Source organism: Physeter macrocephalus, chromosome 21 (genome assembly GCF_002837175.3).
Source record: "Physeter macrocephalus isolate SW-GA chromosome 21, ASM283717v5, whole genome shotgun sequence".
Taxonomy (NCBI): domain Eukaryota; kingdom Metazoa; phylum Chordata; class Mammalia; order Artiodactyla; family Physeteridae; genus Physeter; species Physeter macrocephalus.
The window spans coordinates 101,826,873-101,853,922 of record NC_041234.1 but is presented as its reverse complement, the minus strand read 5'-3'; the positions used below and the strand labels follow the sequence as shown (position 1 = coordinate 101,853,922).

Genomic DNA, 27,050 nt, shown 5'->3' with positions numbered 1-27,050 from the left:
TCAAGATTTGAACGAAGGTGTTCAGCCTGGACAGGTTAGGAAGTGCCAGAATTAAGAAAAGTCTTCTCTTGCGTCTGCAACACAGACTAGCATTCAAGTTAGTTTAAGGAGGTATCAAAAGGCTTTCTAGTAGTTGGGATTAGTTAACAGACATGAGAAGAAGAGAAAAAAACGTGTTTATTTCTAATTTATTAACTACTTAAAATGGTTTCAACATTCAAACTCCTTGGGGATTTTGGAGAAGGGGTCGGAGAAGAAAAGACTTTGCTTACAACTGGTCAGAGACAGCTTTATTTGGACCCAGAGGGCCCCAAGCCCTCAGGAGGGCAGTCTCTAGCCCAAAGAGACCCCTAGATGAGACCTGCTGATCAAAGGAGAGCTTCGTGCAGTGCTTTTATCATGTTGAGATGCTCTGGATGTTCCCGTGTGCCAGCTTTTCCTGGGAATTGTGTGGAGTGCAGACAACACGTGTGCGCGTGGAGGAGAGTGCGTGCGGTGCGTGGGATGCAGGAAGAGGCCACAGAGGGTGGCTTGCCCCGAGCCCCGCGCCCGGTGATGGTCCAGCTAAAGTGAACAGGAGTCCTCACTGGCCCAAAACAAATGCCTGAAGGAGCATCCCCAAGCGGCTCCACCCCTCACAGACAGGGGCCTGGGACCCCAGAGCCGGCAGAGGGAAGAGGCAGTCCTCCTGCCCCAGCCAGTGAGGCTGGCTCCTGCTGGGGGCGGGAGGCCTGCACACGGCGGCGGCCGGCCGGCAGGGATGAGTTGGTCTGGCTGAGGACTGGATGGGGGCTGGCCGAGCAGGAGTCAGGGCTCCCTCAGTGGCCTCCGATCGCTCCCCCTCCAGCTTTCATTAGTACCTAGAAGGCAATTCCCACCTAGTCCTCCTTCCATGGGGACCTTTAGCTCAGGTTCCTTTGTTTCTTCCTCCATCATCAGCTACCTAGTTAACCTTTGTTCAATAAACAAATGAGCCCCTGGTTGGGAGCCCAGGACTGTATTGGGGGAGGCGGGGCGGGGGGGGGGGCGGGGAGTTCAGGACTGAGGCCACAGCCCAGGAGAGAGGGAGCAGCCTCGGGCAAATCCTTGGCCCTGTGGGCTTCCAGGCGAGAGGGGCTGTACCACAAACACTGAAGCCTCCGAGGAGGATCAGCGGACACAGCTCCCAGCTGCTCCATCTGACCAAGTGCCGCTCAGGCAGCCTGAAGAAGTCACTGCTAGTGCAAGGGCCAAGCTGTGATGTCACGAAGGAGGCGGGGTTCCTTCATTCGGAGGTCAAGTCTGAGGAGATTCCCACTGAGCATGCCCAAGCTAGACTTCCCTCCTTCCCTCCTCCCTGCTGCCCAACTCGGCAGAGCTATCTAACTGCAGACAAACAGCTGTCATCCGCTAATAAGAAAATAAATGCAAGTTGGCTTGTGGCCCTTGCCAAGGGCCTTAACACTACTTTTCCAGAGGGGGCAGGTGAGGGAGGAAGAGAAAGGAACAGGAGGATGCAGAGGGAACATCACAGTTACCACAGAGTGTGAGGAATAAAGTATCGGAGGGGTCCCAAGGGTTGGACTTTGATCACCAACAGGGAGAAAGTACAAAGTGCAAAAACAAAAGCAAAATGTTAAGTGTCACTTCTTTGCAACCAACACACCATTCAAAGCACAAGTCCACACATTTTGCCCCCAACTAAATCTACTAGTGGGGCTTCTGTCCCACAGGGAGGCCTCCCAACATACCAAGCAGGGAAATGGGTCCCCGCGGGCTACCAGGGCCCTGAAGAGGATGCGTGTGATGTGGACACTCAAAGCACAGGGACAAGAGGAAGCGACCTTCTGATTTTTTAAAGTTCACAGAGATTTCTGAGCCACCAGAAGGAAAGCCCGTGAAGAGGGCTGACGCCCCTCATGGGAGGTGCTTGAGATGGAGGGAGATGAAGGGCATCTCGGGAGCTCAGGGATCAGAGACCAGCCCCAGGAACGAGGTTTTGAGTCTGGGCCATACTCACCGCTCAGAAAGCGTTTCATGGTGTCACTGCTGGCCAGCTTCATGGCCGTCTGTCCCGAGTAGGTGGCCAGCGTGGGGTCAGCCCCGTAGGACAGCAAGAGCCAGATGGTTTCCAGGTTGTCGTTGACCACCGCATCATGAACTGGCCTGCGAGGTGATACAGCGTGAGAACAGCAGGGCCCAAGTGGGAACCTGGGTGTCTAGGCCTCAGGCCACCTCATCAGGGAAAGCAAACTGAGATGACCCCAGTGTAACATGGGTAAGACTTAGGGCAGGGGAACCACTTGCTGGCCTGCACTGTCCTCTAACCCTACCTTTCTCCTCCCTCCCATTTCTCTCTCTTATCTTTCCCCCACCATGACGGGACAGTCCCTGTGGCACAATGGAGCTCTGCTGTTAGCTCTGGAGCTCAGGACAGAACGGGCCCCTGACTGAGGATAAACTTAGAGCAGATGCTGGGGGATATGAATGGAAAAACCCAGATGATTGCCCCAGAGCACGGATGAGCAGAGCTGCTCCACACACCAGGCCGGTGGCCAAGCAGAGCCTACATCCTTTGACCCAAGTCCCCCCACTCGGCATCCAACTTGTCCCAGTTTCACCCAGGAAGTAGGCCCTCGAATAGAGCACAGGAGAATGGGTGCAATTTCTTTAAGACAATGGCAGGTGTCTTTTTTTTTTTTTAAGTATACAGAGATCAATTCAATAATCAAATCTGGGATGTTACCCTAAGGTCAACCTCCCAATTCCTAAAGCCCGAGATTCTGCCTGAGACAGGTGCACAGGATGATCCCTAGACAACACCAGCCTCCCCTCAGTGACCAATGTGGACTGGCCAGCAGGAACTCATCCAGCCTTGCCCTAAACCGGTCCGAACTGGCGCAGGTTCTCTTGAGGGAGGGGCTGAGCGGGGAGCGGGGGCGGCGGGGGGTAAGGGGAACAGCCTTCTTGCCTCGTGCCGTCCTGCGCGCTGCAGTTTACGTTGGCACCGTGCTCCAGCAGGATGTTCAGGATGTCAGTCCAGCCCCGGGAGCAGGCCTCGTGCAGGGCCGTGTAGCCAGCGTTGTCACGGTGATTCACATCTTCACTGTCTTTCTGGAGGCAGTAGAGAACAACGTCCTGTGGGAACAGGGAGAGCGCCGTGAGCAAACAGAGGCCGAACTCTGGAAATCACCCTAGTTAGGTTTGAAGCTCTCCAAATGTCCAAAGAGTCTCAGAACCTGCTCTTTAGTCCAGAGACTGACAGGCAAATCTCAAAATCTTTTGCCAACAAAATCAGTCCTGAGGTGCCATTGCCAGGGGCTCAACTTTGGGCCGTGTCCTCAGCCATGGGGAGACAATTTTAATGACCGAGAATACTCATCTGGGTGTGGTTTGCTGGCGTGAGAGGCCCTCAGAGCGGCTCACCTGCCCACCCAGAGCTTAAACCCTCAGGCCTCAAGTGTCTGAGCACTCTTTCTGTAGTCTGGGGCTTTTCAAGACAGCCCCGGACCAGAGAAATGAGACATGTGCTGGCAAGCACAGCCCCTGGCAGTAATTCGAGAACAAGGAAGAAAGAATTGGTTTAAGTACTATCCCTGGATGCTGGTTTTAATTGTTTTAAGTACTATCGCTGGATGTTTATCCCTGGGCAGTCAATTCCAGCCCTCCCCTCAAATCAAGACTGTTCCAAGGATAAGCCAGTATGGTCACTCATCCATAGCAATGATTAGCTTCCCTGGGCTGAGATGACAGGGCCAGAAGCGGGACTCCAGGCCTAGAAGCAGCCTAGCTAGTCTAGGATGAGGCTGGTGAATACGCTGGTGGGGAGGGGAGGGGCAGCCCCTCTTCTCAGGGAAAGAGGCTGACAGCAGCTACCAAGGGCCTCTCATCAGCTCCCCCAGGCCCTGGTGAGATGGGACTCAGCCGTCCTGACTGACAGCTAGCTCACTGGCTGGCTGGCTAGAGCTAGCGAGCGCGCGAGCCTGTGTGTGCCCGCTGCCTCTACCCAGGGGACCACAAGGCCCCCTACCCTCCTCATCAGTGCAGATGTTGCCTCTTCCTCCAGGCCTCAGACTACTCCTCCCTCCCTCCCATGACAGGCTGTCCAACTTGCTCTTGCCCTGTCCTGATTGGTTGGCCTGTGGTTTCCTGTTAGCTGGTTTGGCCCCAGGTAAAAGAAGTTCACTTAAAGGGCAAGCGTTGGTCATCATTTTTTCTTTCGATCTCCCTTGGCAGCTACCCAGGCCCCCACACGAGGTGCTCGAGACAGATACGTGGCTTGCCCGTAAGACACTGTCAAAGCGGCTCTCCCATGCCAACCAGGCTGGCTGGGAGTGCAGCTGTCTTTAAATGAGTCAGTTATGGGTGTCAGAAGCCTTAAAAAAAAGAGGGCCTACTCTAAAGCCCAGCAGCTCCACCCTTCAGAGCAAATCCTGGGGAAATAATTGGTGTGGCGGGCATAAGCACATGGTCGAGGAGCTCATATCAACAAAAATGTCCAACAAGGTAACTGAATGATGGCAAATGAGTCAGGCTTCTGCCCCTACCCTGGCATTTGGGAACCAAAAAGACTTTGGTGTGAATTCAGACTCACATGTACACGTAGTAGCTAAGTGATTGTGGATGTATCACTTAACAGTGCTAAACCCTCGATTTTTTCACCTATAAAATGGGGTTAATAAAACCTACTGCCATAGGCTTACAGTGAAGATGAAAGGACACGACGTAATGAGAACTCAACAAGACAAAATAAACACCAGCTTCCTTTCCTAATTTCTTTTCGATCCATAGGCAAGTAGCATAAGGTGGGGTGAGCTCATCTCTGCCCCTCCAATGTACTCCTGACCCCCCCACTACCAGAAGCCAAAACGAGGGGAGGCTGGAGAGGGATGTAAAGAGTGAGCGATGATCACCCCCATCCCTCTCTGAGTGGGGGAGCCACGGCACAGGGAAATTCAAGATGACATAAAAACCCCCAAATCCCATTTCTGGCCTAGGAATGTACTGGATGATATTGTGTTACCATTTCAGTTCTATTCATCCTAAATTGCCTTTCAAAAGGGTTTGCACTCCCACACACCATGCCAGGGTCAAGGCAGCCCCAGAGGCCGTCTGCGCAGTAGGAGGAGGCCAGCCTGGGCTCAAGCCCCAAACCAAGCCCTGCCCAGGCCACAGAAGAGCCAATGGGGAGAAGCTTCTCCACAGATGCTCGGGCAATGGCATCCTGTGGCTGGGGGGGGCTCCTTACCTTATAGCCAAGACGGGCCGCCCGCTGCAGGAGGGTCTCGCCAGCATTTTTGTTCACTATGAGCCGACGAGCCTCTGGGGGGATCTGCCGGGCTGCAGGTGACTCGGAGGCCTCCTCTGGGCCACCACTTCGGGACTTAGAGGGCGTGCATGGCTCTGTGGGTTTCGCTGGGGTGGCAGATTTGGGAGATCGTGTCTTCTGCTGGCTCCAACGCCCTTTGCCCTGGAAAGCAGAGACGCAGTCCTAGATCAGAACATGTCCCCACTCATTTCTACCTGGTGAGCAGACGCTAAGGGGCTAAGGGGCTCAAGTCCTCAACCCCAGAAACCAAGGAATAACGATGGGATTGGAAAGCACAGGTTGAGGAGACATCCCAGCCTCTCTCAAGCACTCTGCATGCCTTCTTTACCTGCCTCGGTCCCCGTTTATTGTGGTTTTTACAAGTCATCTCGATAAATAAGCGGGAACAAACTCTCAGAGTAAAGAGAAGTGGAGACAGCTAGCTTTCACTAAAGAGGCACGGCTGTGGAAGCTTTCACTCTTGTTGCAAAAACCTTTCCCCCACATCCAACCCTCACCGGGCTTTTCCCACCTCTCACCACACTGTGTCCCCGATCACACTCATGCCCACCTGGGCTGGTGGAAAGCGATCAAGCTCACGAAGCAGACAGACCGGGTTTTGATTCCTGCCTCTGCCAGCCACTAGCTATAAGACCTGGGGCAAGACCCAACCTCTCGGAGCCTCACTTTTTCCCTTGCGGGGTCTTGGAGATAATAAACTAGAGCGGCTCCAGAACAATGCACAAGGTGGGTGCTCACAAAACGTTAGTGTCCTTTCCTCACGAATGACCCCTGCATGTCTCCTTTATCCTCCCATCTTGAACTGGAATGTCTAGAGCAGGTTCCCATGCCTGACCCAGCAAAGTTTAGTGAGTCTATAGGGGCAGGTAACTTGTCTCTTTCAGATGAAGGGAGGGGACTTCAGATGGGGAGGAACTGTGTTCGAGGAGCTGTACTCGAGGAACCAGACCCAAGGTGCCTCATCTGCACTTGGACCTAAGTTTGATGATGAGATTCGAAACCTGGAGTTGATACCATAAGTGGACAAGACTTTGGGGGGGCCTTGGGAGAGGAGGGTATGACTTGCATGGGGAAGGGTATGAATCACTGGGGGGCCCGAGGACAAGAATGTGCCCTCATCAGACTTTAAGATGGCCCCTGATGATCCCCACCTCCTGATATTCATGCTCTTGTGTGGCCCCCTTCTGCACTGGAGAGGACTGATCTGTGTAGCCAAAAGGAGAAGGCAGAGATGACAGTGTGTGACTTCCAAGGCTAGGTCCTAAAAGACAATGTTGCTTCTGCTTTGCTCTCTTTTGGATCACTCGTTCTGGAGGAAGCCAGCTGCCATGTCATGAGGACACTCAAGCATCCCTTTTAGAGGGGCCCATGGGGCAAGCAAAGGAGGCCTCCTGCCAACAACAAGCATCAACTGGTCACCATGTGAGGGAGCCACTCTAGAAGCAGATCCTCCCAGTCCCAGTCAAGCCTTCAGATGAATGGAGCCCTGGCTGACACCATGACTGCAACTTCACGCACGGGAGACCCCAAGCCAGACACAGCGAAGCTGCTCCTGAATTCCCGACCCCCAGAAAGTGTACGAGATAATACATGTTTATTGTTGGGTTAAGCTGCTAAACCTTAGGGTAGTTTGTTGCACTGCAATAGACAACTAATACATCCCACTTACCCAAGTCCCTTAGAGCAACAAGGTCTCACTTAAATCCTGAGTCTTCTACAACATTCTACAACACTCTGGTCCCCACTGCCCTCTTTCTCTGCAACACCCAGAACACCTAGTCTGAATCACATAATCCAATGCCTTATGTCTGACTGTCAATTTCCTCCAGTTGTTTCACGGACAAGCCTGGCCTCCCCTGCTACGTTTGAAGCTCCCCGGGGTCAGGGTTCGCATTTTCATCTTCTCTTTTGTTCCTTACAGCACTTAACTCGGGGTTGGGCATATCACCGCAACAAGCATTTGTTGACTTGACCCAAGGCAGCTATATGTAGAGCCCTGGGCAGCCAGAAGAGTTGCCTAGAAAGAAACGAAGTCAGGAAAAGAATGGAAGCAGGGAAAAGACAAGGTCCCAGGCATTTGTTTCCTCTGGTAAATCCCAAGACAAGAGCTGCTATATGTCCACATCCCAAAAGGGCAGAGAGGTACGACAGCTAGCAGGAAGGCACCGGCTATGAGTGTAGAATGCTGCTTTACTGCCGGGAGGATAGAGGTGCATTATGGTGATACTGGAGGATGCTGGGTAAAGTACCCAGGCTTTTGCTAAGCCAAGCCAGGAGCCAAAGGGTGACTCTCCTTCTAGGGGCCAGAGTTGCCAGAGACAAGGGAGGCGGCCTGAGGGAGGAGCAAGAGCAAATGGGGACCATCTCCACCTCCCCACTTCCTCCCTGGCTCGGAGCCCCTGTGGGAAGAAGCCTTTGGCCGATGCCCCAGCTTTAGTGTTGCAGGTGCGTTCCCCGCCCTCCCACCACCTTGCTTCCCACTACAAAGCACCGTGCCATGGGGGCAACTGGAGCAGGTGGTGGTGACTAGGAGAGAAAGGCGGGAGGGAGAAAGGGAGGCCCTGTGAAGGGAGAAAACCTCTCTGGGAGAACATTTCGGTGGACACACCGCCAGGCAGAATAACCAGACAGAAGCATCAGCGTGTGCTGCTGAACGTCAGGCAGTTGGTCACCTTTGTGTGGGACGGGGCCATGTGAGTGTGTGGGGAAGAGCAGGGGAGGGGGATGCCCACCTGTCACCAGAGATGCTCAGGGTTGCAGTGTCTCCCTGCCCAGCTGCCCCCTCTCCCAGTGTCTCCCAGATAGACAGAAGCCACCCATTCACAGGGTGGAGACACAGGGAAAGAGTGGGGGGCGTGTGCCAGGGGCAGCCAGGCCGGCCTCACACCCCAAGTCTCTCACTTGGGTCACCGAGGAACCTCAAACAAGTCCCCTAACCTCCCCAAGCCTCAGTTTCCTCACCACAGAATGAGAACAACTACTGTGGGAATTAAGAGCGATCATGCAAGCAGAGCACCCAGCACAGACCAGACTTCCCCTCTCCTGCCTAGGCCCCCTCTGGGGGTCCCAGGGAACTGGCACTGCTACCTTGCCTCTCTGAGCCTCTGTCCTCTCATTCTTACCTTGGCCTGAAGCTCGAGGATGTACACCAGCCTCAGAGAGAGCACTTTACTGTTCTCAAAGCCCTTCACATCCGTTGCCTCCTTTCTTCCCCCAAGCACCCTCTTGAGATGGAAAGGACATGAAGTATCATCTCCATTTTTAAAGATGAAGAAATAGACTTGAGTACTTTGTTTGAGCTGGAACCAGATTCCAGAACGAGGAAGGGGAAAGGAGGGGGGACTCAAGCACTTGGGTCTCCTACCTTTTGCCAGTGCCACACAGGGATCCGATCCCTGCTCTGGAACTGGAAAGAACCGTAAGGATCACAACCACCAAAACAAGCCCAATATGACCTTTTTTTTTAGTTGTCAAGACAAACACATATTACAGGTAAACATTTGAACCTGAACCTCACTTCTCTCAAATGTACAGCTCACCCAGGATAAGGACGGTGTAATTTTTTTTGAATTGTGCAATGCGGAACTCAACACCAGTGCCATGAACATCGGATCCAAAAGACGTCAATTTTGAACAGGGGTTCTAGAACGCTTGCCTGGCTATTGATTGGTGAGCGCCCACTTACCTGCTCCTCTGCTTCCATGAGAAGCAAAGGAACTGAGGAGTGGGGTTGGGGAAGTACAGCTATGACCAGCCCAAGCGGAAGAATTCCTTCAGCCCCACCCTTAGGCAACCTTTGTCTGGACATCAACATCCTTGCTTCTGTAAGTTGTTTTCTACCTTGATTCACTCAGAAAGCTCCCTGATTGGTTTCCAGTGAGTTAAGCCCATACAAAAACTTCTTGATTGGATGTTAACAAGCTATTCAGGGTAACATGCTGCCATATTCTTTAGCTCTTCCCTAACTCAAAGGAGATTCAAGGATTGTCAAGGAAAAGCCATCATGGGCCAAACCCCATAGTTTGCAGATGCTTCTTGTTAGCTCTAACTTTAGTTCCCATTCTTCAAATCCACACCCCAACCCTTCTAGAACTAGTTTAAAATATTTTAATAAATATGGGTTAATTTGATCCCCCCCACCCCCCGCCGTGTACTCACTCACTCAGAAGACTGTTGACTGAGGAGCCTGCCTGGAAAATGTGCCACCCTAGCCCAGCCCCGGCCGCCACAATGCCCCTCCTCTACAGCTCCCCTGGCTGGTAATGTACCTTTGCCTCTTCTGAGACCGTCGTCATGTGCTTGGTCTTGCACTTTCGTTTTCCTGATGGCTTTTCTGAATTTTCAAGGCAGGCTGGCTCCTCTAGGTTATTTGGGAGGAAACCATTTGGCGAATCCGAAATCCCCTGGGCTTTGTTGGGCAAGAGAAGGTTCCTGTTCCTGAGGCGGTGCTCCGAACTTTGGGAGGAAGTCTTCTGCTTACGGGCCTTTAAATCTGAAGGCAAGAAACAGGAAAGAATGGATGTCAGGGAAATGGAACACAGAAAAGCAACGCCTTCCTCTAAGCTGAATCAGAGGACTTTGGGGATTAGAACCTCAGTACAAAGTTGTGTAACTATTTGCTACCCATATCTGGCACGGTGCTGACTATTCCACTAAATGCTTCTCGAATGGACACTGTGCTTCCGCATCAAAGTCCCTCTTCTACACGCAGGAGACAACTCCCAGCCCTGCTAGCAACGGGTGGCCCATCTGGCTGGCCCTAAGACGAGGGTAATTTTAAAAGGATTTCCCCATAGCCCAGAGCAAATCAGAACTTTCTTTTCAGCTTTTCCCCACTTTGTCTTTTTTTCCACTCTAATATGAAAACAAATTTAGCAGCTCTGCTGAAGTGAAATGTGAAGTATACTGGGGTGGGGAGTAAGTGGTAGAAGCCTTCCTTCATAGCCTTAGCTCTACCCGCCTGACTGCCCTGTTGGTCTCTCTCCAAGCATACAAAGATCAAAGCCACAGAAACTCCCTGAAACCAGAAGCTGCCATGGGCCGACTTAACTGGTGGGCAATCACAGAAACCTGCTGCCCTCCGTGGCTGGAAATCAAGTCACTGGGACACACTGGGCAACATCTCTAATTCTAACCATAGCTCACTGAACAGAGCACATTCCAGTTTCAAAAAGGCCTTCTGGGAACTCCATTACCAAGAGCCTCATCCCACAGGGTCAGTCCTAAACTCCAGAGGTAGGGGGACAGATTGAGTTTATCCTTATCTCTTAGCATTAGTGTTACATGACTTGGCCACTAGCTGTGTGACTGCTGAGGGCAGGTCATAATCTCCCTGAGCCTCAGTTTCCATGTCTGTAAAATGGGGAGCATAAAACCCACATAAGCCCTTATAAAGTGTTATAAAGAGTAAGGTATCATTATCGTATTATTTAAGTGTAAGCTCTTTAGGTAGGGCCATGCCCATGTGTTCTTTATCTCCCCCACAGGACTGGCCACCGTGCCCAGTACACGGCAAAAGATCAGTATGTCTGTGAAGTGAGTGACTGCAGCCTCAGTTTCTCCAGGTTGTGAAACGAGGGGGTTGAGCAAGATCCAAGAGTTCTCAACTCGCCTCCCCTGACCTTTGCACGCGCTCTTACGTGTGAAATCGCCAAGGGCAGATCCGGATGTAGGAACCATCATTACAGCATGAGGAATTGTCTGCAGGTTATGCACAGCTCTTAGAAGGCCAGCTGCCATACCACCCCTTCCTCCCAACTAGCTCCAACCCACTAGTGGGTCCCCACATCTGTCTAAGAACTGTTGTGCTGGATGGCTTCTAATGGCACTTCCAGCCAGCACGTTCTCAACCAGGCCTTTTGATGCAACAAGTTTGGGCTGAGGCAAAAGAGGAAGGAACAGAACCGTGCCTTGTGAGGACCGCAGGAAACACAGGGAAGCCATATTACAGCATTCAACGCCACAGGAAAAGCAGCAGCCCCTTCCCTGTGTACTCAGGGCAGGGCAGGCTGTGGAGTTTATCAACTGTGGTGGAGCAGCCTCACAGTAGCACAGAAAGGAACAGAGAGTGAAGGTAGCAGGTGTATGAGTGGCAATGGCTCTTCCTATCCCCTCTGCAAATCAAGAAGAGAGAGACCCAAGCCAAGGACGAAAGGAAAGATCATGAGGCCCAGACAGGAGTAAAGTGACCTGTCTAGTTTGGTCTCTGCCTGACTCTCTGATGTCAACCTGAAAGAGGGTAGCAATAGGAGGGATCAGAGCTTTCGGAGAAAAGAGATGTTTGCCAGGCAATTCCTTCATGAAGAGTCACCATCAGATCTAGAGGAAGGTGACCAGACCACAGGCCAAAGCCAACAAACTCAACTCAAAACCCGTAGACATACACATGGAGGGAGAATGATCTACTTTCCAACAGCTGGAGCTGCCTTCACAACAAGCAGGATGCCTTGCTGAGTGGCGTTCCCATGCTCCTGGAGGTGGTTAAGTTGAGGCTACCTGTCAAGAGTGCTGTGGAGATCTCCGCATTGGGTGGAAAACTGGGCCAGGTAATCTCGAAGGTTCTTCTGGTTCCAAAAGCCGATAAGTTCCATAAGAAGCTTCCAAGCTTCTAGGAAACCAGATCTCATTAGAGAAGACTGGGTGATACAAAAGCTCCTCTTCATCCTAACACAAGTGGCTGAGGCCAACTGCTTGACAACTCATTCCTGACCAATCCATATGGCTATGGCAGAAAACTGGGAGAAACATCTCCACTCTCTCACACGGTTGATGAAAATTGGCTCGATCACGCTCTTTTAAGTGTAGGAATAGGTATTGTATATATCTCTACTTAAACAGAGCCGGAAATGAGGTTTAGCCTTCTTTGCATTACAGCAAACCCAGAATCTACTACCCACTCAGATGTGGTTATTCAGTTTTCACTAATATGGAGACTGCAGATATTTACCAGCAGCTCAGGATGAATACATTATAGGAGCCAATCAATTGTTGTTTCAAGGGCAGAGGTCAGAGAAAGAGAGTGAGAGACAGAGGTGTGTTCTCACTGAACTCAGAGATGTGCTTTTTGCTCATCTAGAAATCCACTATAGGAATGGGCCCGAAGAGCACTTAGCAGAACAAACTGATATTAGCCTTGGTGACAGTCTGTGCCTCCTTGATTACATATTATAGCGTCTAACGTGGCCAAACAGAGCCTGGTGTTCTCTCCTTGGGCTGCCTGCTTTTCCAACAAAAATGATGTCATCTGAAAGCTTCACTCTGCCTCTTAATAACCTTTGTGGCTTTAACCAAGAAAGCCAAGCTGTGCCCGCTTCTACTTGAAGTTCTTCTGTTGGGTTGAGGAAACCATTGTGCTTCTTTTTAGTTTAGGGGCTGGAGGCATCCCAGGAAAGGCAGCCAATACCCTCTTTCTTCTTGAAGCCAGGATTCTAGGAGAGAAAACCCAACCTCCCAAAAGACCCGACTCCCCCAAGCCAACCAGAGAACTCCCTGGTATTGAGTTGTCCCACACCAAGGACGTCACTGTGGCCTTGCCCACAGGTTCAGACTTCTATGAAAAATTGGAGAGCTCGGGGCTGCATGTCCTCAGCTCACCTGTAGGTCAGTCCAATGTCATTCAATCTCAACCCCAAGCCAAGACCTCGGGACTGGAGTTGAGTGACCCCCTCTGGCAGCTGGAGCTCATAGCACCATGTTTCTCTGGGTGCAGAGGCCTTTGGCTGGCGTAGAGGAGGCAGAGGTGGGAACACCCAAGATGCCCGAGGGTCCCCAGAAGCCAGAGTCACTGTGGTTTGGGGACGGGGGACAGCAGCTCCCTGGGGCAGCAGCCCCTGGCCGGCCTTACCTGCTCTCCCTTTCCGCCGCTGCTCTTCTTCTTGTTCAGTCAGGTACTCCCCAGTCTGATATTTTCGGCTCTTCTGCCGTCTCCGTTTCTTCCTCTTCACCAGGCCCTCCTCCTCGTCTTCCTCCTCCTCCTCGTTGGTGTCCCACATTTGCCGGGCAGCCTCTGTCCTCCATGGCATCTCTCGGGCTCGCCACAGGTGCCTGCGGCCCTGGCTCAGCAGGGTCTTGTCCTGGGCATGGTGGCTGCGATACTGGGTGTCCCGTTGGGTCTTTCTCACCTTTCGACGCTTGGCCGGAGTGGGGGTCACCTCCTCTTCCTCCTCGGTGGGGAAGACTTCCTGGCTTCCCATGTCACTGTCTGCCATGCCAGCAAAGGAGCTACAGATGCTTCCTGTGGACGGGATGTACAGAGGACGGTCAGGTACCTCTTCAAAGGACCAAGAGTATGGTGTCGAAGCAAGTGCCCTGGATTAGGAGTTTGAAGGTCTGGGTTCAAGTTCAGGCTCTGCCAGTTATTGGCTGTATGCTCTCAGAAAGTTCCTTCACTTCTGTCTCCTCGTCTATAAAATGAGAATACTGTTCTCTGCCTTACTGACCTCACAGGACTGTTCTGAGGCTCAAATGAGATAATTCACCCTTAAGCGCTTTACAGAGTCCAATATATTACACAGCTATCAAGTATCCAAACCACACACCCTTCCTCATCCACGCTGCCCTGCCACTTTCATTCATTCCACAAACTCTTACTTAGTGCTTATAAGGTGCCAAGACTTGTCTGAGGGGCAGGAAAGGGCCACAGGGTTTAGTAGAGGGTGAGGGAGGGCAGACTGACATGGCGCCCCGCCCACGCTCACTATGTGACCCCCCCCCCCAATCTTGCTGACAGAGCCACCCTGGGCAAGCAGAGTTGTCACCAAAGAGCCTCAGGAAAAGTGAAGCAAGAAGGAGCCCCTTTCCTGTGACACAGCCTGCGTTAGTCCCATCCAAATGCTCCTCAGCCAGGCCCTCTTCCCTTCATTGACCCCACCTCCTATTGAGCAGCCAAGAGTCCAGGGGTGGAGCTTTCTCCCCAGCTCCACCCCCCGCCCCGCTGCAGCTGTTCCTCACCGTTGGGCAGGCACTTCCCCCTCCTCTCCCCACCACCCCAGGATGATGGGACCTTTCCTACCCTCCTCTGCCATCCGGCCAAGAGGCCATTTTCCTCCCCACGCCTGCCTTCAATTCTGCTAACAACAAGCACAGTCCTAAATTGGCCCGGTTTAGTGATCCAAGAGATCTGACATCTTTCGCAGAAGCAGCTCTGAGATACCACCATCTTTCTCTCGAGGCCCGGCTATTAACTCGACAATCCCCAAACCCAAGCGAGGTCAGCAGAAGAAAGAAACGGTTTGAGGGAATTCCCTGGTGGTCCAGTGGTTAGGACTCTGCGCTTTCACCACCAAGGGCCCAGGTTCAACCCCTGGTTGGGGAACTAAGATTCCACAAGCCACGAGGTGCAGCCAAAAAACAAAGAAAAGGTTCGAGGCCAACAGAGTAGCAGTGGCTCTTGACCAAAGCTTCAAGTCAGTCAGTCAGACTGCTTAAAGACAGCAAATATCCAGCAAACTTTCCATTATACAGACCAGGTAGGGAACGAAGTGTTCTAGTTAATCTAATATTCTGGTTAACACAAATCACCGTAGAGATCACACAGGGATCACCAATTTCCAAAGAATCAAATACACTACAATGTGTTTAACACTAAAATGGGAACGGCTGTAATGTAATCGCTCTTTGATGATTCAGAGGACACTTCAGGATTTTTCGAGGCCTTCAGGCTGTCATTACGAGCCCCAATTACCACCGCGCTCTCCATGTGCTGAGGTGCCCGTTAATAGAATGTCAGATAACTGAGTTTACACTGTGCCCTGCTTCCCCATTCCATCCACTTTGCATGGAAATCTGGGTGAACCGGGGCAACCATTTCTAGCACTAAGTACCAACTTGGAGGCTAGCAGGCAACAGTAGTAGCTAGAAAGGGCTATCCTTTTTTAGACACTGGGGGTTGACCAATACGAGTTCAGGGGACCAGAGGTGATTCTGCTGGCCCTGACGACTCAGTGACCATTTCCAATTTGGATGATGCCTGGCACACAGGGAAAGAGGACAGAGGCCCAAAGGTTAAATGTCTGTGCCAGAGACTGGCCCCCAAAATCACGAGATGCCAAAGCCTGGAGTAGAACCAGTTTTCCTGAGTGGCACAGGCCTTTCCTCTTTCCACCACTGGCTGCCAACAAGAGATGTCAAATCCCTGTTATGAAAAGCTAAGTAAATCATCCTAAAATCGTGGGCAACGACCCAGCTCCTACCCTGGGCTCTCTCATCTCTGCAAGGAGCTGGGCATCTTGGCACGGTGAATCAAATTCCCAACTCTCCACCTGGGCCAATGGCAAAATCGCTCAACCAGACTTCTACCTCTCTGCAGAGAAGTGCAAAGATGGGCCTCAGCCTCAGACTCACTCACCAGACTGACTGCGCGTCCGGGTGCTCAGGACCACGGGGATGAAGTCACGGAAACTGCTCTTTGCCTTCTTCTCCAAGGAACCTGGAGTGGTGTGTGGTTTCAGGGCAGAAGGCAGAAACATCACAATCAGAGTCTCAGGACAGGAAAGCCTCCCCCACCCTCCCAACCCAAGAGGCTCAAATGGAGAACTCAAGGGAGGGTTTGTGTTCTCCTCCCTGCATTACATTTATTAATTCCCCTTATGCTGCTATCACCTATGTATCTCTTTTAGAGAAGGAGCTTTTCCCGGTGGTTTTTGAAAACTGGGAGTTGGGTCATTTTTGCTGACACCAAAAAAGGCAGTGCACGGCATCGATTCGTCGGCACGCCACAAAGTGGAAGGCCTGGTTGTCTGGACGACTGTGAGGCTGCTGCGCCTCCACAACGTTATAACTGAGCTGGAGCAGGTCCCAGAGAAGGGCAACCTCCAGGAATCGCAGAGGATTGAGCAAGGCAGGAAGATGGGAGCAGGGACAGCTATATAAGAACAGACTAGAAAGAGGCAGGTCTCGTCAGACAGGCAAGGCTATGAACACCGGCTACTATGGGCAGGGATACGCGGGCTTCTCTCTGCTGAGGGCACCAAGGAACTATTAGTGGCAGAGCATACGCGTTACATACACACCTCCCCAACCCAAACATCCTGTGTGTCCCTAAATAATAAGGGTTTAGGACTCCTCCAACCCTTCTAGCTAGCTAGCTATTAATTTTTAACTTTTATAATGGGAGTTTCCAAATATACCAAAGGTAGAGAAAACAGTGTAAATAACCCCCATTTGGTCTTAATCCTCATTAAACCCATTTCTTCTCTGAGCCTAGACCCGCTGCAGGGTAACAGGTCGGCTACTTTGCTGCAGGACTGACTCTTGTCTGTCTGAAAAGCACCACTTCAGAGTGTGCCTCATTCTAGCAACCAGGGTGAGCAGCATAAGCCCCCACGCCCGTCTCCCTTCTCCCTCCGCTTAGATTTCAGAGGTGTCAATTATATCTTCCTCCTGGGACTTCCCTGCTGGTGCAGTGGCTAAGACTCCGTGCTTCCAATGCAGGGGGCCCGGGTTCAATCCCTGGTCAGGGAACTAGATCCTGCAAGCCGCAACAAAGATCCCGTGTGCCGCAACTAAGACCCGGCACAGCCAAACAAATAAATAAATATTTTTTTCAAATTATATATTTCTCCCACGGTGAGGAAGTCTCACTTTCCTGGTCAGTTTCAGAGCCCCTCCCCACCACACCCGCCACAGGGATCCCTCTGCAGCCCATCAAGAGGGCCAGGACCCGCGGGGCCTACCTTCCTCGTGGCCGTCGGCTCGTTTTCCTGGAGACTGGGACTCCGGCTTTGTTGGCTTCCGGTGCTTGTGCTTTACCCTGACTCCATTGTGCTCTTTTCCTGAATCTGAAGCCCCCCTGGGGCTTTTCTTGGTGGGTTCCTGGGGGTCACTAGGTGGCTTCCGGCACTGTGGAGAGGTGGAGAGAGTCAGGTCTGAGGTCAGTTTCACTTCTTAAGAAAGCTCTCTTAATGTTGAGCCCTGTGCCCTGACACTGACACACGGACACGAGCTGCCCAGGTGGAGGCTGGGGGAAGGGGCCGCCCACTGCCTTCCACAGTGGGCTACAGAGGCTTTTTGGACTGAATCCAGTGCCCTAGCTAATCCCCATAGACATCCATACCCCATCATTTGAAACACATCCACAGAGTCTGCATTCACAAGCCAAATAAACACCCAAAGTCATTTGAAAAGGTGCAAAGTCAGGCCCCATACTCTCTATATCTGAACAGCAATAGAGAGATGGACAGAAAACAAAAATGCCTCTTCTGCAAGTTGGATGACTACATTGTTCAAATAACTTCACTGTGAATAGTACTGACACCAACAACCGAAACTAATTCTCATATGGGCCAACTCAAGAAAAATTATCTATTTTCACGTGTAGATTAATACCAGAAAAATGATTCAACTAAGGCAAGAAGAAAAGTCTACCACGGCAGCAATTCCAATCTCCCCGTACTTAGGAAAGACACCGAAAAGGCCCAGGCATTTTCAATAACGATGCTTTACACTCTGAGGCCCTTTCACCTTTTCCAAACACTCTCTCTAATATTCGATTTGTTCTTCCCAACAACCCAGAGAGGAAAAGCTAGTATCACACCCTTGAACAGACGAGGAAACTGAGCCTCCAAGATCAGAGGTTAAATGATTTGTCCAGGGCAACACAGCCCAAGGCGTCCACTTGCTCAGGGGCCGTCAGGGACCAGGCAAACCTGCAAGTTAGCTGCTCTGTGCCTGCAGTGAGAAAACGGCTGAGCTAGGACTAAGACCCGGGGCTCCTGGTGCCCAGCCCGGGCCTCTTCACCTCAGCTCTCACTCCTCTTCTTCCTTCCTTGTGTCCTCCACTGGTTTTGGTCATCCCCACTCATACCTACTGCCCGGCGCGTGGGGTAGGCACAATGGTTGTGCTTACACACTGCAAGGACACTCTGAGCCTAGCAGTCACACATTCTCACAAGCTTTGAGATCTCTCCATGCCACCCAACACGAAATAGGGCAAGGTAGGGATTTCTAGTATTGTAGCATCCAGGGAGTGCAGAGTAAGCAAAACATTTTAACAAGGACAGCGGGCCCTGGGAAGAAAGGAAGAGTTGTTTTCTCCCTAAGCAGACCCGCACGCCACATCCTAAAAAGTTATCACCGTCCAGCTCCAGCTAAGGGGATGGCAGATGTCTTACTGATGCAACATTTTTCCGGCGTGGGGGCGAGGGGAATATGTCTCCATAGAGTCACCATTCCCCATCAAATTCCAGGGACTCCTGCTATCCCATGAACTCCTCCTGCTTCTTATTCAGCAGAGGGCTGAGCTGAAAAGTCAGTTTCTCCCTTTACTTGCTGCCAGTTCCTATAAACCAAAGTGTTAGGAGAAAGAAAGAAATGGGAAGGAAAGAGGAAGATGGGCAACTGCTGCTTCAAGTGTGACCTTCAGGTATGGCCACAGAACAACTACCTCAAGTCAGGCGGAATAAAGTTCAGTGCATGTCAATTTGAACATGTCATATTTATTTCTGAATATCATTTTTAGCTGGCTCTTTCAAGTACAGATAATTAACTTTTACTCCCTAAGAGAGACAAAAACAAGTAAAACAGAACATCTAGAAGGGATCTGTGTCTGTATGTTCTGCAAGGGCAACACTCAGAGTAAAAATATATCGCACACTCCAACTTAGGCAAAAAGTTGCGGTGATGAAGAGACCATGTAAGATGAATGTTCTGGTTAACAAAGTTTTGAAGGGTTTTCCAAAGAACTTTCCAAAAGATGAGAAGACAACCAGCACCAGATGAAGCAGAACTTTCTTTGCTGATGATTCAGAAGGTCCTTCAGGATTCCGCATGGCCTTGGGGCAGGTGGTGTAGGAGACAGGAGACTGATTCTTTATTTAAATTTCTTTTTATTTAATTTTTTTATTGAGGTAACATTGGTTTATAACATTATATAAGTTTCATGTACATAGCATTATATTCCTACTGCTGTATACACTACAGAGAGTATTCTGATTCTTGGCCATACCCTGAAAGGGGCTGCTTTGAATTGACCCCTGATTTTAGTTTTGCTTATCAATGGTTTCTTTCTCAGGAAAATGGAACATAAGAAAAGAAAGATTTAAGTTATTTGCTTTCCGGAAAAATGGACGTTTACTAAATCATTACAGGCAGTTGCCAAGGGCTGCTTCAAGGCTCCTGATGCTGTGACTTTATTCTCTGTCCTCTGCATCTGTCAGGGGGCCCAGTGAACTGTTCATCTAATATAGGAAGGGGCAGTGCCTGCCTGTCAGCGAGTCACCTGCAAGACATAAGCTCCATGAGGGTCTATCCTATTTGTAATACTAATGATATCAACAGCAGCCACTAACACTTCCTGAGCACTTACTATGTGCCAGGCACTGTTCTAAGCATTTACACATATCACTTCATTTTATCTTTTCTTTAACAATAGCTTTGTCGACATATAATTTACTGAGATATATCATACACTTATTTACGTTTATTATTCAACTGTTTTTAATACAATCACAGAAATGTGTAAGGATCATCACTATCTAGTTCTACAACTTTTTCATCACCCCAAATAGAAACCCTGTACCCATTAAGCCGTCACTCTCCGATTCCTCATCCCCGCCAGCCTTAGGCAACTACTAATCTACTTTCTGTCTCTGTCAATTTGCCCATTCTGGACATTTCACATCATCATTTCATTTAATCTTTACACAGCCCTGTGAGTAGGTACTATCACTGTCTCATTGTATAGATGAGGAAACTGAGGGCGAGAGAGATGAAGTAACTTGACTGATATCACATAGCTAGGAAGAAGTAGAACCAGGATTCAAACTCAGGCACTGTGCCTGGCTCCAGAAAGCATACTCCTCACCAAAATGCTGTACTGCCCTCCTGAAGATGTATTCCCACTGCCTGGGAAGGACTGGCACATAGTAGCCGCTCAACAAACACTTGCTAAATGGTCAGTGAAACAGCTATACATAAGCAGAGTGGAAGATAGTGTGGCATAGCTCAAGATGAACATGAACTGTCTTTTTATTTTTTTCTTTTAATTTTTTTTAATTGGGGTATAGTTGTTTAAGAACGTGAACTTCAGAGCCAATGAGACTGGAGCTTGAGTTCCACTTCTGTCATTTAGTAGCTGTGTAACTTTGGGTAACTTACTCATTTTCTTATCCGTGAATTGGGGGTAGTGTTCACCTCATAGGGTTATTTGAAGGATTAAGTTAGATAACATATGTAGAAAGCACTTGGTATATAGTAGGAATTCAACAAACGATAACAACTATAACGACATGAACTATTATTATTACCACCAAGAGCAGATTGCCATTACCTGAGCAAATGCTAGACATATGCTCTACTGTGTAATGACCTATGTTCCTACTTGGCATGTCTCTGCCGTACTGAGGTGATCATGGGGTCACTGAGAAAAACCCACCCAAACTCTACTCCCAGGGTTCTTAACCTGGAGTCCATGGGTGGGCTGTGGGGAGTGGGTTGGGTCCATGAGCCCCTTGAAATTATGGGCAAAATTCTGAGGTCATGTTTCAGGGGACAGGGCTCACAGCTCTCATCAGCTTCCCAAAGTGCTCTATGGTCCAAAAAAGACTAAGAGCTTCTGTCACAAACAAATTCATAGTGCTCTGGCTAGAAATCTATTCAACATCCAATTTGAAGGCTTGTTAACATAACCTCAAATTGCTCCATATTTTGAATAAGCCCTATCCTCAACTGCTTCAAGAATCTCCTTGATCACTAGTGTCCTTCAGATCCTCTTCGGAGGAACACTGGATTCAGGCCAAGTCCTCTTAGCCCACCTTTTTGCCTAGAACCCTGCCATCATCCTTAGTCTATTAAGAACCCAGACCCAGATGCCCATCTGCCTTGGACACCAAATTCCCAATGGGCTGAAACCCACAGCTGCCACGCCAAGCATTAGGAGGATAGGAAACTGGTGAATAAGCCCAGAAGCTGAATTGGCTCGAGCCCCACAAAACTCCAAGCAAATCCTGAGCAGGCTTACCCCGGTGGTGCAGAGAACAACCTTGTCAAAGGCCCCTTGCCTCCCTGGACCCTAAGCTCTCAAGGCCAGCAGTCATCATAGAAGAGGAAAAGGAAGAATGGCCATGCAAGGAAGGGCCTGTTATTAATTGATTTCCCTCCCCCTATCGTATGGTATTCTTCCACTTTCCAACCTCATCTGGGACAATGGCTTTCCTAGCCTCAGGGACCGAATCATTTCCCACATCTACAAAATAGAAGCCCACCCCTCCCCACGCTAAAACACCATATAAGGAGAATGTTACTTGGTAAGGGTCATGATTCACTTTACACAAGCCTTCCAATCAGTTCAGTTCACAGAGCTACTCAAGAACACTGCACGAGGGCTTCCCTGATGGCACAGTGGTTAAGAATCCGCCTGCCAACGCAGGGGACACGGGTTTGATCCCTGGTCCGGGAAGATCCCACATGCTGCGGAGCAACTAAGCCCGTGTGCCACAACTACTGAACCTGCGCTCTAGAGCCCGCGAGCCACAACTACTGAGCCCGCGTGCCACCACTACTGAAGCCCACGCACCTAGAGCCTGTACTCCACAACAAGAGAAACCCCCGCAATGAGAAGCCTGTGCACTGCAATGAAGAGTAGCCCCCACTTGCTGCAACTAGAAAAAGCCCGCCTGCAGCAACGAAGACCCAGCGGAGCCATAAATAAATAGATAAATAGATCAATAAATAAATAAGTCAAATTAAAGAACACTGCACAAGGCTGACGTCTGCAGGACAAAGCAGACCACTGGTGTCTCAGCCCGGCCCTCAACCTCAGCCCAGCACTCACCTTGGGTCCAAGGGAACTCCGGGCCATAACCTTGGCTTGTGGCTGCTGCTCTTCACCATCCTTCTCTTTGCCACACTTCATTTTCTTGGGCGGCAGAGATTCGGTCACCCCATCGGTCACCACCGAGTCTGGCTGCCACTTGTTCTTGCAAGGAAAGACACCTACACTTTCCTGTTTTACTCGAGCCTGCCCGGCCTTACTCCGCACTTCAGCTTGGCCCCTCTGGGTAGCTGCTGGGAGGCCATCGGCCCGGAAGCAGGTGGCTAAATTGAAGACCACATCACCATCCACCTTCTCCATTTTCACCCGTCCCAGGTCCACCTGGCTTCCGAGCTGTGCAAGGTCTGCGCTGGAGGCCCTCTTGCCGCTCGGGACCACGTCCAAGATGAGTTCCTTGGGGCGGCTGTCATGAGGTAGCAAAGGCAGCTCGGGCATCTTGTGCAGGTTCTGGGGGGTGGCCAGGACCAGCTCATGGGACATATAGGTGGCCAGCACTTGGTTCTTAGGCTTTGTGTCTCCTGCCAGCTTCAGGCCGCAAGCCCCCTGGGGGCCTTCCAGCTTAGGAGTGCTGTCGGGGCAGAGGTGGATCTCTGATTCCTCAGGCCCCTGATTCACTCTCAGGTCCCCACTGCTAGGCTGCACAGACAGTGCCAGGGTCCCTGTCTGAGGGCTGAGTGTCAGGAGGACAGGATTCACTTGTTCCTCGTAAGGCTTGGCAGCAATCCGGCAAGTTTTGTTCTTTGTGCCCGTGTCCTGCTCTGGAGCAAAGGGGCCCCCAGGCCGTGGCTGCCCTTCAGGAAGTCCATGCACAGCCTCACTAGGGCCAAGAGATGGCACACCAGGAAACTCAGAAACGACGCTGGTGGGCCTGATGGGCACCCCCTGGCTGGGGGTAAGCTGCCCGGCACTGGAAATGCCGATGGAAAGCAGAGACGCCTGGTGGTATGGTGACCAGCCAACAGGCAGGACCTGGGTGCTGGTGGGTTTCCCGTTGACTGAACACCGTGGGTAAATATTTGCTGGCCCTGTGGGCTTCCAGAGGGAGAGCTCCTTGGTTTGGCAGCCCGGCAGCCCAGGGGCGATGCGGGCTGGGGTGTAACGCTTGACTGTGCTTGGCTGTCCCTCAGTCCCAGCCTGGCTGCCCTTCTTGCCACAGGGGGCACCAGTGCTCTTGGGCTCTCCTTGATCAATGATGGAGATGGGCTCCTGCTTGGGGAGATGGCGGGGGTCTCGGTTGAGGCCCAGGTTGGGGTCTTTGTTCAGCAGGAGGGATGCAGGCACTGGGTTGGCCACTCCCACGTAGGTGCCGGGAATGGTGCTGATCAGCGCAGTGGAGTTCTTCACCCAGGTGCTTGGGTCCCCGTTCCTCACAATCTCAGGAAAGATGACGAAGGGCGAGGAAGTGGAGCCCAGGCATGAGGTGACATTGCTGCCGGCAGCCTGGGTCGTGCGCTGGGACCTAGACAGGACCGTGGAGAGGAGGGCCTTGCTGCTGGTGTGCACGGGGGTCAACACGGGCATGGGAGGCGTCTTGCGTTGGTTCGGCAACGGGAGCTTCTGCCGGTTGGACTTGGAGGAGAGGTCCAGGGGCATCTCGCTGCACTCGGGCGGAGAGGCCATCTCTCTCTCCAGCTGTGGAGGTGACTTGAGGGGAGAGAAAGTGACGGAAGTCCCTTCTGTTTGTTGCTCGCTGCCACCTGGCATCTTGGCAGGATGCGGTGGGGCTGAGCTCACGCTGGGGGCTGGCAGCAGAGGCTGTGGTGGTGGAAGCACCTTGGCAGAAGCAGTGGAGAGGGAAGTATCTGCCAAAGGCCCGGGGACCCCATCGGGTGCAGGCTGGGTGCTGGTGCTGCTGGACGGGGAAGCGCAGGGGAGCCTGTTCACCTCCAGAGAGACCAGCTTGGACTCTGAAGTCAGAGGCCGGGCCACAGAAAACGCATATGGGTAAGACCGCAGCTCAGGGGAGGCCAGCACCCCAGGGAGACACCTGTCCTGCAGGTAGGATGGCAGGACAGGGAGTGTAAGGGTGGAGGAGACTCCCAGGGTGGTTGGCAGTGTGGCCACGCTGAGTGGCTGCCCACAACTTGGAGGCGGGATATAGACCAGTGGCTGGCTCGGGGTCAGCACTGTCCCTGGCTGAAAGGACAGGGGGACTTTTTGCATAGCTGGCGCCTGAGCTGCAGGGAAACACACTCGACTCAAACTAAAGGACGCCGGGATGGGTGCAGAAGTGGGAACAGCAGTGGGCGTGGCGGCTGGCATGGGCGTCGGGGCTGGAGTGAAGATTGGGGCTGGGGTGGGTGCAGGCACCGGCGTGGGAGCAAAGGCAGGGATGAGGGTGGGGGTAGAAGGTGGGCCAGAGGACGGGGTCGGCGGGGGGATCGGCACCGACGGAGGGGCGGGAGCTGCCGGAGGCGTGGACGCCGGCATCGGAGCCAGAACTGGAGTGGGGACAGGTGCGAGGACCAGGGTCGGAGCCGAAGGGGGCACGGGAGCCTGGATCAGAGCCAAGGGAGGAGCTGAAACTGGGACTGAGATGGGGGTAGGGGCCGGAGCCGACAGGGGGACGGGGCCCGACGGGGGAGCAGAAGCTGGCACGGGCACCAAGACTGAGGCCGAAACCGAAAGAGGGTTCGAATCAGAGATGAGTGTGGGCACTGATGGTGGCGCCGGAGCCAGAGCTGGGACTGGTGCTAATGGAGGGGAAGGGGCCGGAACCGAAGTGGCAACCTGGACGGGAACGAGCCCAGAATGGGGCACCGGGGCGGGGACAGAGAGGGGGACCTGGAATGCATCTGGAACAGATTGGGGGACAGAGGCTGAACTGGGAGCCGGGGGGCAGATGGGGGCTGGCAGCGGACTGAAGTTAGTGGTAACCAGAGGCAGGGTGCCCTCCACGGGGACGCCAGTTCCTAGAGTTGCCAAAATGAAAGTATTCTTCTCCCCAACACCCTGCCGAGAGTCCACAGCCTTCGCCCCAGCTGGCGAGCAGTCCACCTGTTTGCTCATTTGGGTGCTGAGGGGAGTCCAGGAGCAGTCCGCCGTGCCGTTGCTGACCTCCGGGCCGTCGGAAGTGGGAAGCTTGAGCCCGTCTCCTGGGCTGCTCACTGGCACCAAGGGGCCCCCTGCCTCTGCCGCATTCCCAGCATAGTCCATTTTCGGCTGGGCGTCGTCAGGCCTGTCTTCTGACTTGTGCCCAAGTTTTTCTGTTGCACTGCCATCTGGGTCTGCCCCCCGGGCATTGCTGCCACTTCCAACTGCCGTGAGCTCCACCTGCAACGACAGAGCAGCGTGCCCACCTTAGCGAGCTCTCCGTAGATCGTGCAAGTGTCCCGAGGCCCGGGAGAGGTGACTGCTGTTCCTCTTTGCAACTCGACCAACCAGGCAGAAGCAAAGAGAAGCTGGGCAATTTCTGTCTCACATACAGCAACTCCTGGGAAACACCCTGTCCTTTCCTGGCCCCCTTCTTGGGATGGCAGGCTGGGCACGTTGCCTGAGCAGTTCAGCTCCACCCGTTGGCAGGTGGCATGTGGTTCTGCATGGCCCCTTACCTTGGAAAAACTGCTGACACAAAACTCCTGAGATCCAAAGTGCTGGCAGTCACCTGTCGTGGACTCCTCATCAGAAAGAGGTGCTCTTCTAGCATGGGAGACACAACCAGAAAAGGGACATGAGGCCTAGTCTTCAGGCCACCACCACCTTCCCCAGAACGCCCCCTGCCTGCCTGGGTTCCCATAAAACCCTCCTGTCTCGCTTCCCTTGGTGGCTTGGGAGAAATCACAAGGAACTAGGGGTGGGGGAGGTCCAGGCTGCAAACCGGAGCCTCCGAGCCCAGCTTTTCAAATTCCTGCAAAGGAGCCTGATCTGACTAGACTCCCCTCTTTGGGCTGTGTATTCTAGGGCTCTCATCAGGAGTGTGGAGGACCCCAGCACCTTTGCCTTGTCCCTAGAGCTTATCCATCAAGGTGACCATCCAGGAGGTACTGGGCATTGCCAGAAGGGGAGAGGTAATTCACAGAAGATCCCAAAAGGCATGCAAACTGCTTTTCTCGTAAATGTGATCTTATTTTAAGTCTACAAGGAAAGCTGGCTGCAGGTACCATAAGGGTAACCCTTTCCTAAAACAAATAACCACCCCCACTGTGTTTCATGTTCTAAATTCAAATCATCACCTAGTCACCTGATGAGCTTGCCTAGAGCAGATACACGTTTATTAGCGCACATAATGATACTGATTTGAGGCAGGTCACTGAGCATCAAGGGGCATTTCAAGGGCACGACTTCTTTCCCTCTAGGGTATCTCTTCCCCTTTTCTAGGGTACCAGAGAGCTCAAGCCAGCACCCTCCTTCCTACCTTTCTGCTCTTGCTTGCATCCTATCCCCTGCCAGCTCCCCCACTCTCCGCTTGGCCTCCCAGCAACACTGCATTTTCTCCCATCGCAAAGGGAAGGAAGCCTTCAAGGCTACAGACCCCGAATTCAAGTTGGTATATTGCAGAGGGAAATGCTCAAGGCCAGAGAGCTGGTTCCCAAAGGAGGAAAACTCAACTGTACCCTCACCTCCTCAAAATGTCTTCTCTAAAATTTGGGCAAGAATCTTAGAAAATGGTATATCCTGACCAAAAAATAAAAAAGGTCAGACTGGGAGGGTGAAGTTGAAGAGAAGACAAACACCCACTGGAAGTTTGGTATTTTGAGTTATAGCAAGAACGTGCCACTGCTGCCCTAGGGAAGACACCAGTGGGGCAGGAGCCATGGTGTGAGTGGCCAAGTGGAAAACTGAGGTGCAAGAATAAAGCTCCAGAAGAAGTCCTGAGATGTGGTTCCTAGGGTGCAAAGCACAGGAATGCTTTGTGCACCTCTGGGGAGCTAGACTGCCTTGGGGTTTGCCCCCCTTCTTCAGAACCTCGCCCTGAGCTCTGCAACAGCCAGGGAAGAAGCCAGCACCTGCCTCACCAGCCATCCTAACCAAAGG

General features: G+C 52.0%; 1 protein-coding gene across 5 annotated transcripts in view; it reads right to left on the bottom strand.

Annotated features, from left to right (window-relative positions):
- The window catches only part of BCORL1 (BCL6 corepressor like 1), a 60,030-nt gene that overhangs the window by 10,752 nt on the left and 22,228 nt on the right, over positions 1-27,050 (bottom strand). For 3 of the 5 annotated variants that reach the window (XM_028482660.1, XM_007103038.4, XM_028482662.1), the window contains 9 exons: positions 25,628-25,715; positions 22,077-25,349; positions 16,981-17,146; positions 15,654-15,734; positions 13,152-13,541; positions 9,577-9,800; positions 5,228-5,449; positions 2,951-3,117; positions 2,000-2,145 (listed from right to left, as the gene is read on the bottom strand). In XM_028482660.1, coding sequence (XP_028338461.1) covers positions 2,000-2,145; positions 2,951-3,117; positions 5,228-5,449; positions 9,577-9,800; positions 13,152-13,541; positions 15,654-15,734; positions 16,981-17,146; positions 22,077-25,349; positions 25,628-25,715 — 4,757 coding nt within the window. The remainder of the gene's footprint in view (positions 1-1,999; positions 2,146-2,950; positions 3,118-5,227; positions 5,450-9,576; positions 9,801-13,151; positions 13,542-15,653; positions 15,735-16,980; positions 17,147-22,076; positions 25,350-25,627; positions 25,716-27,050) is intronic. The other 2 variants (XM_055081855.1, XM_028482661.2) reach the window with 2 other exon arrangements.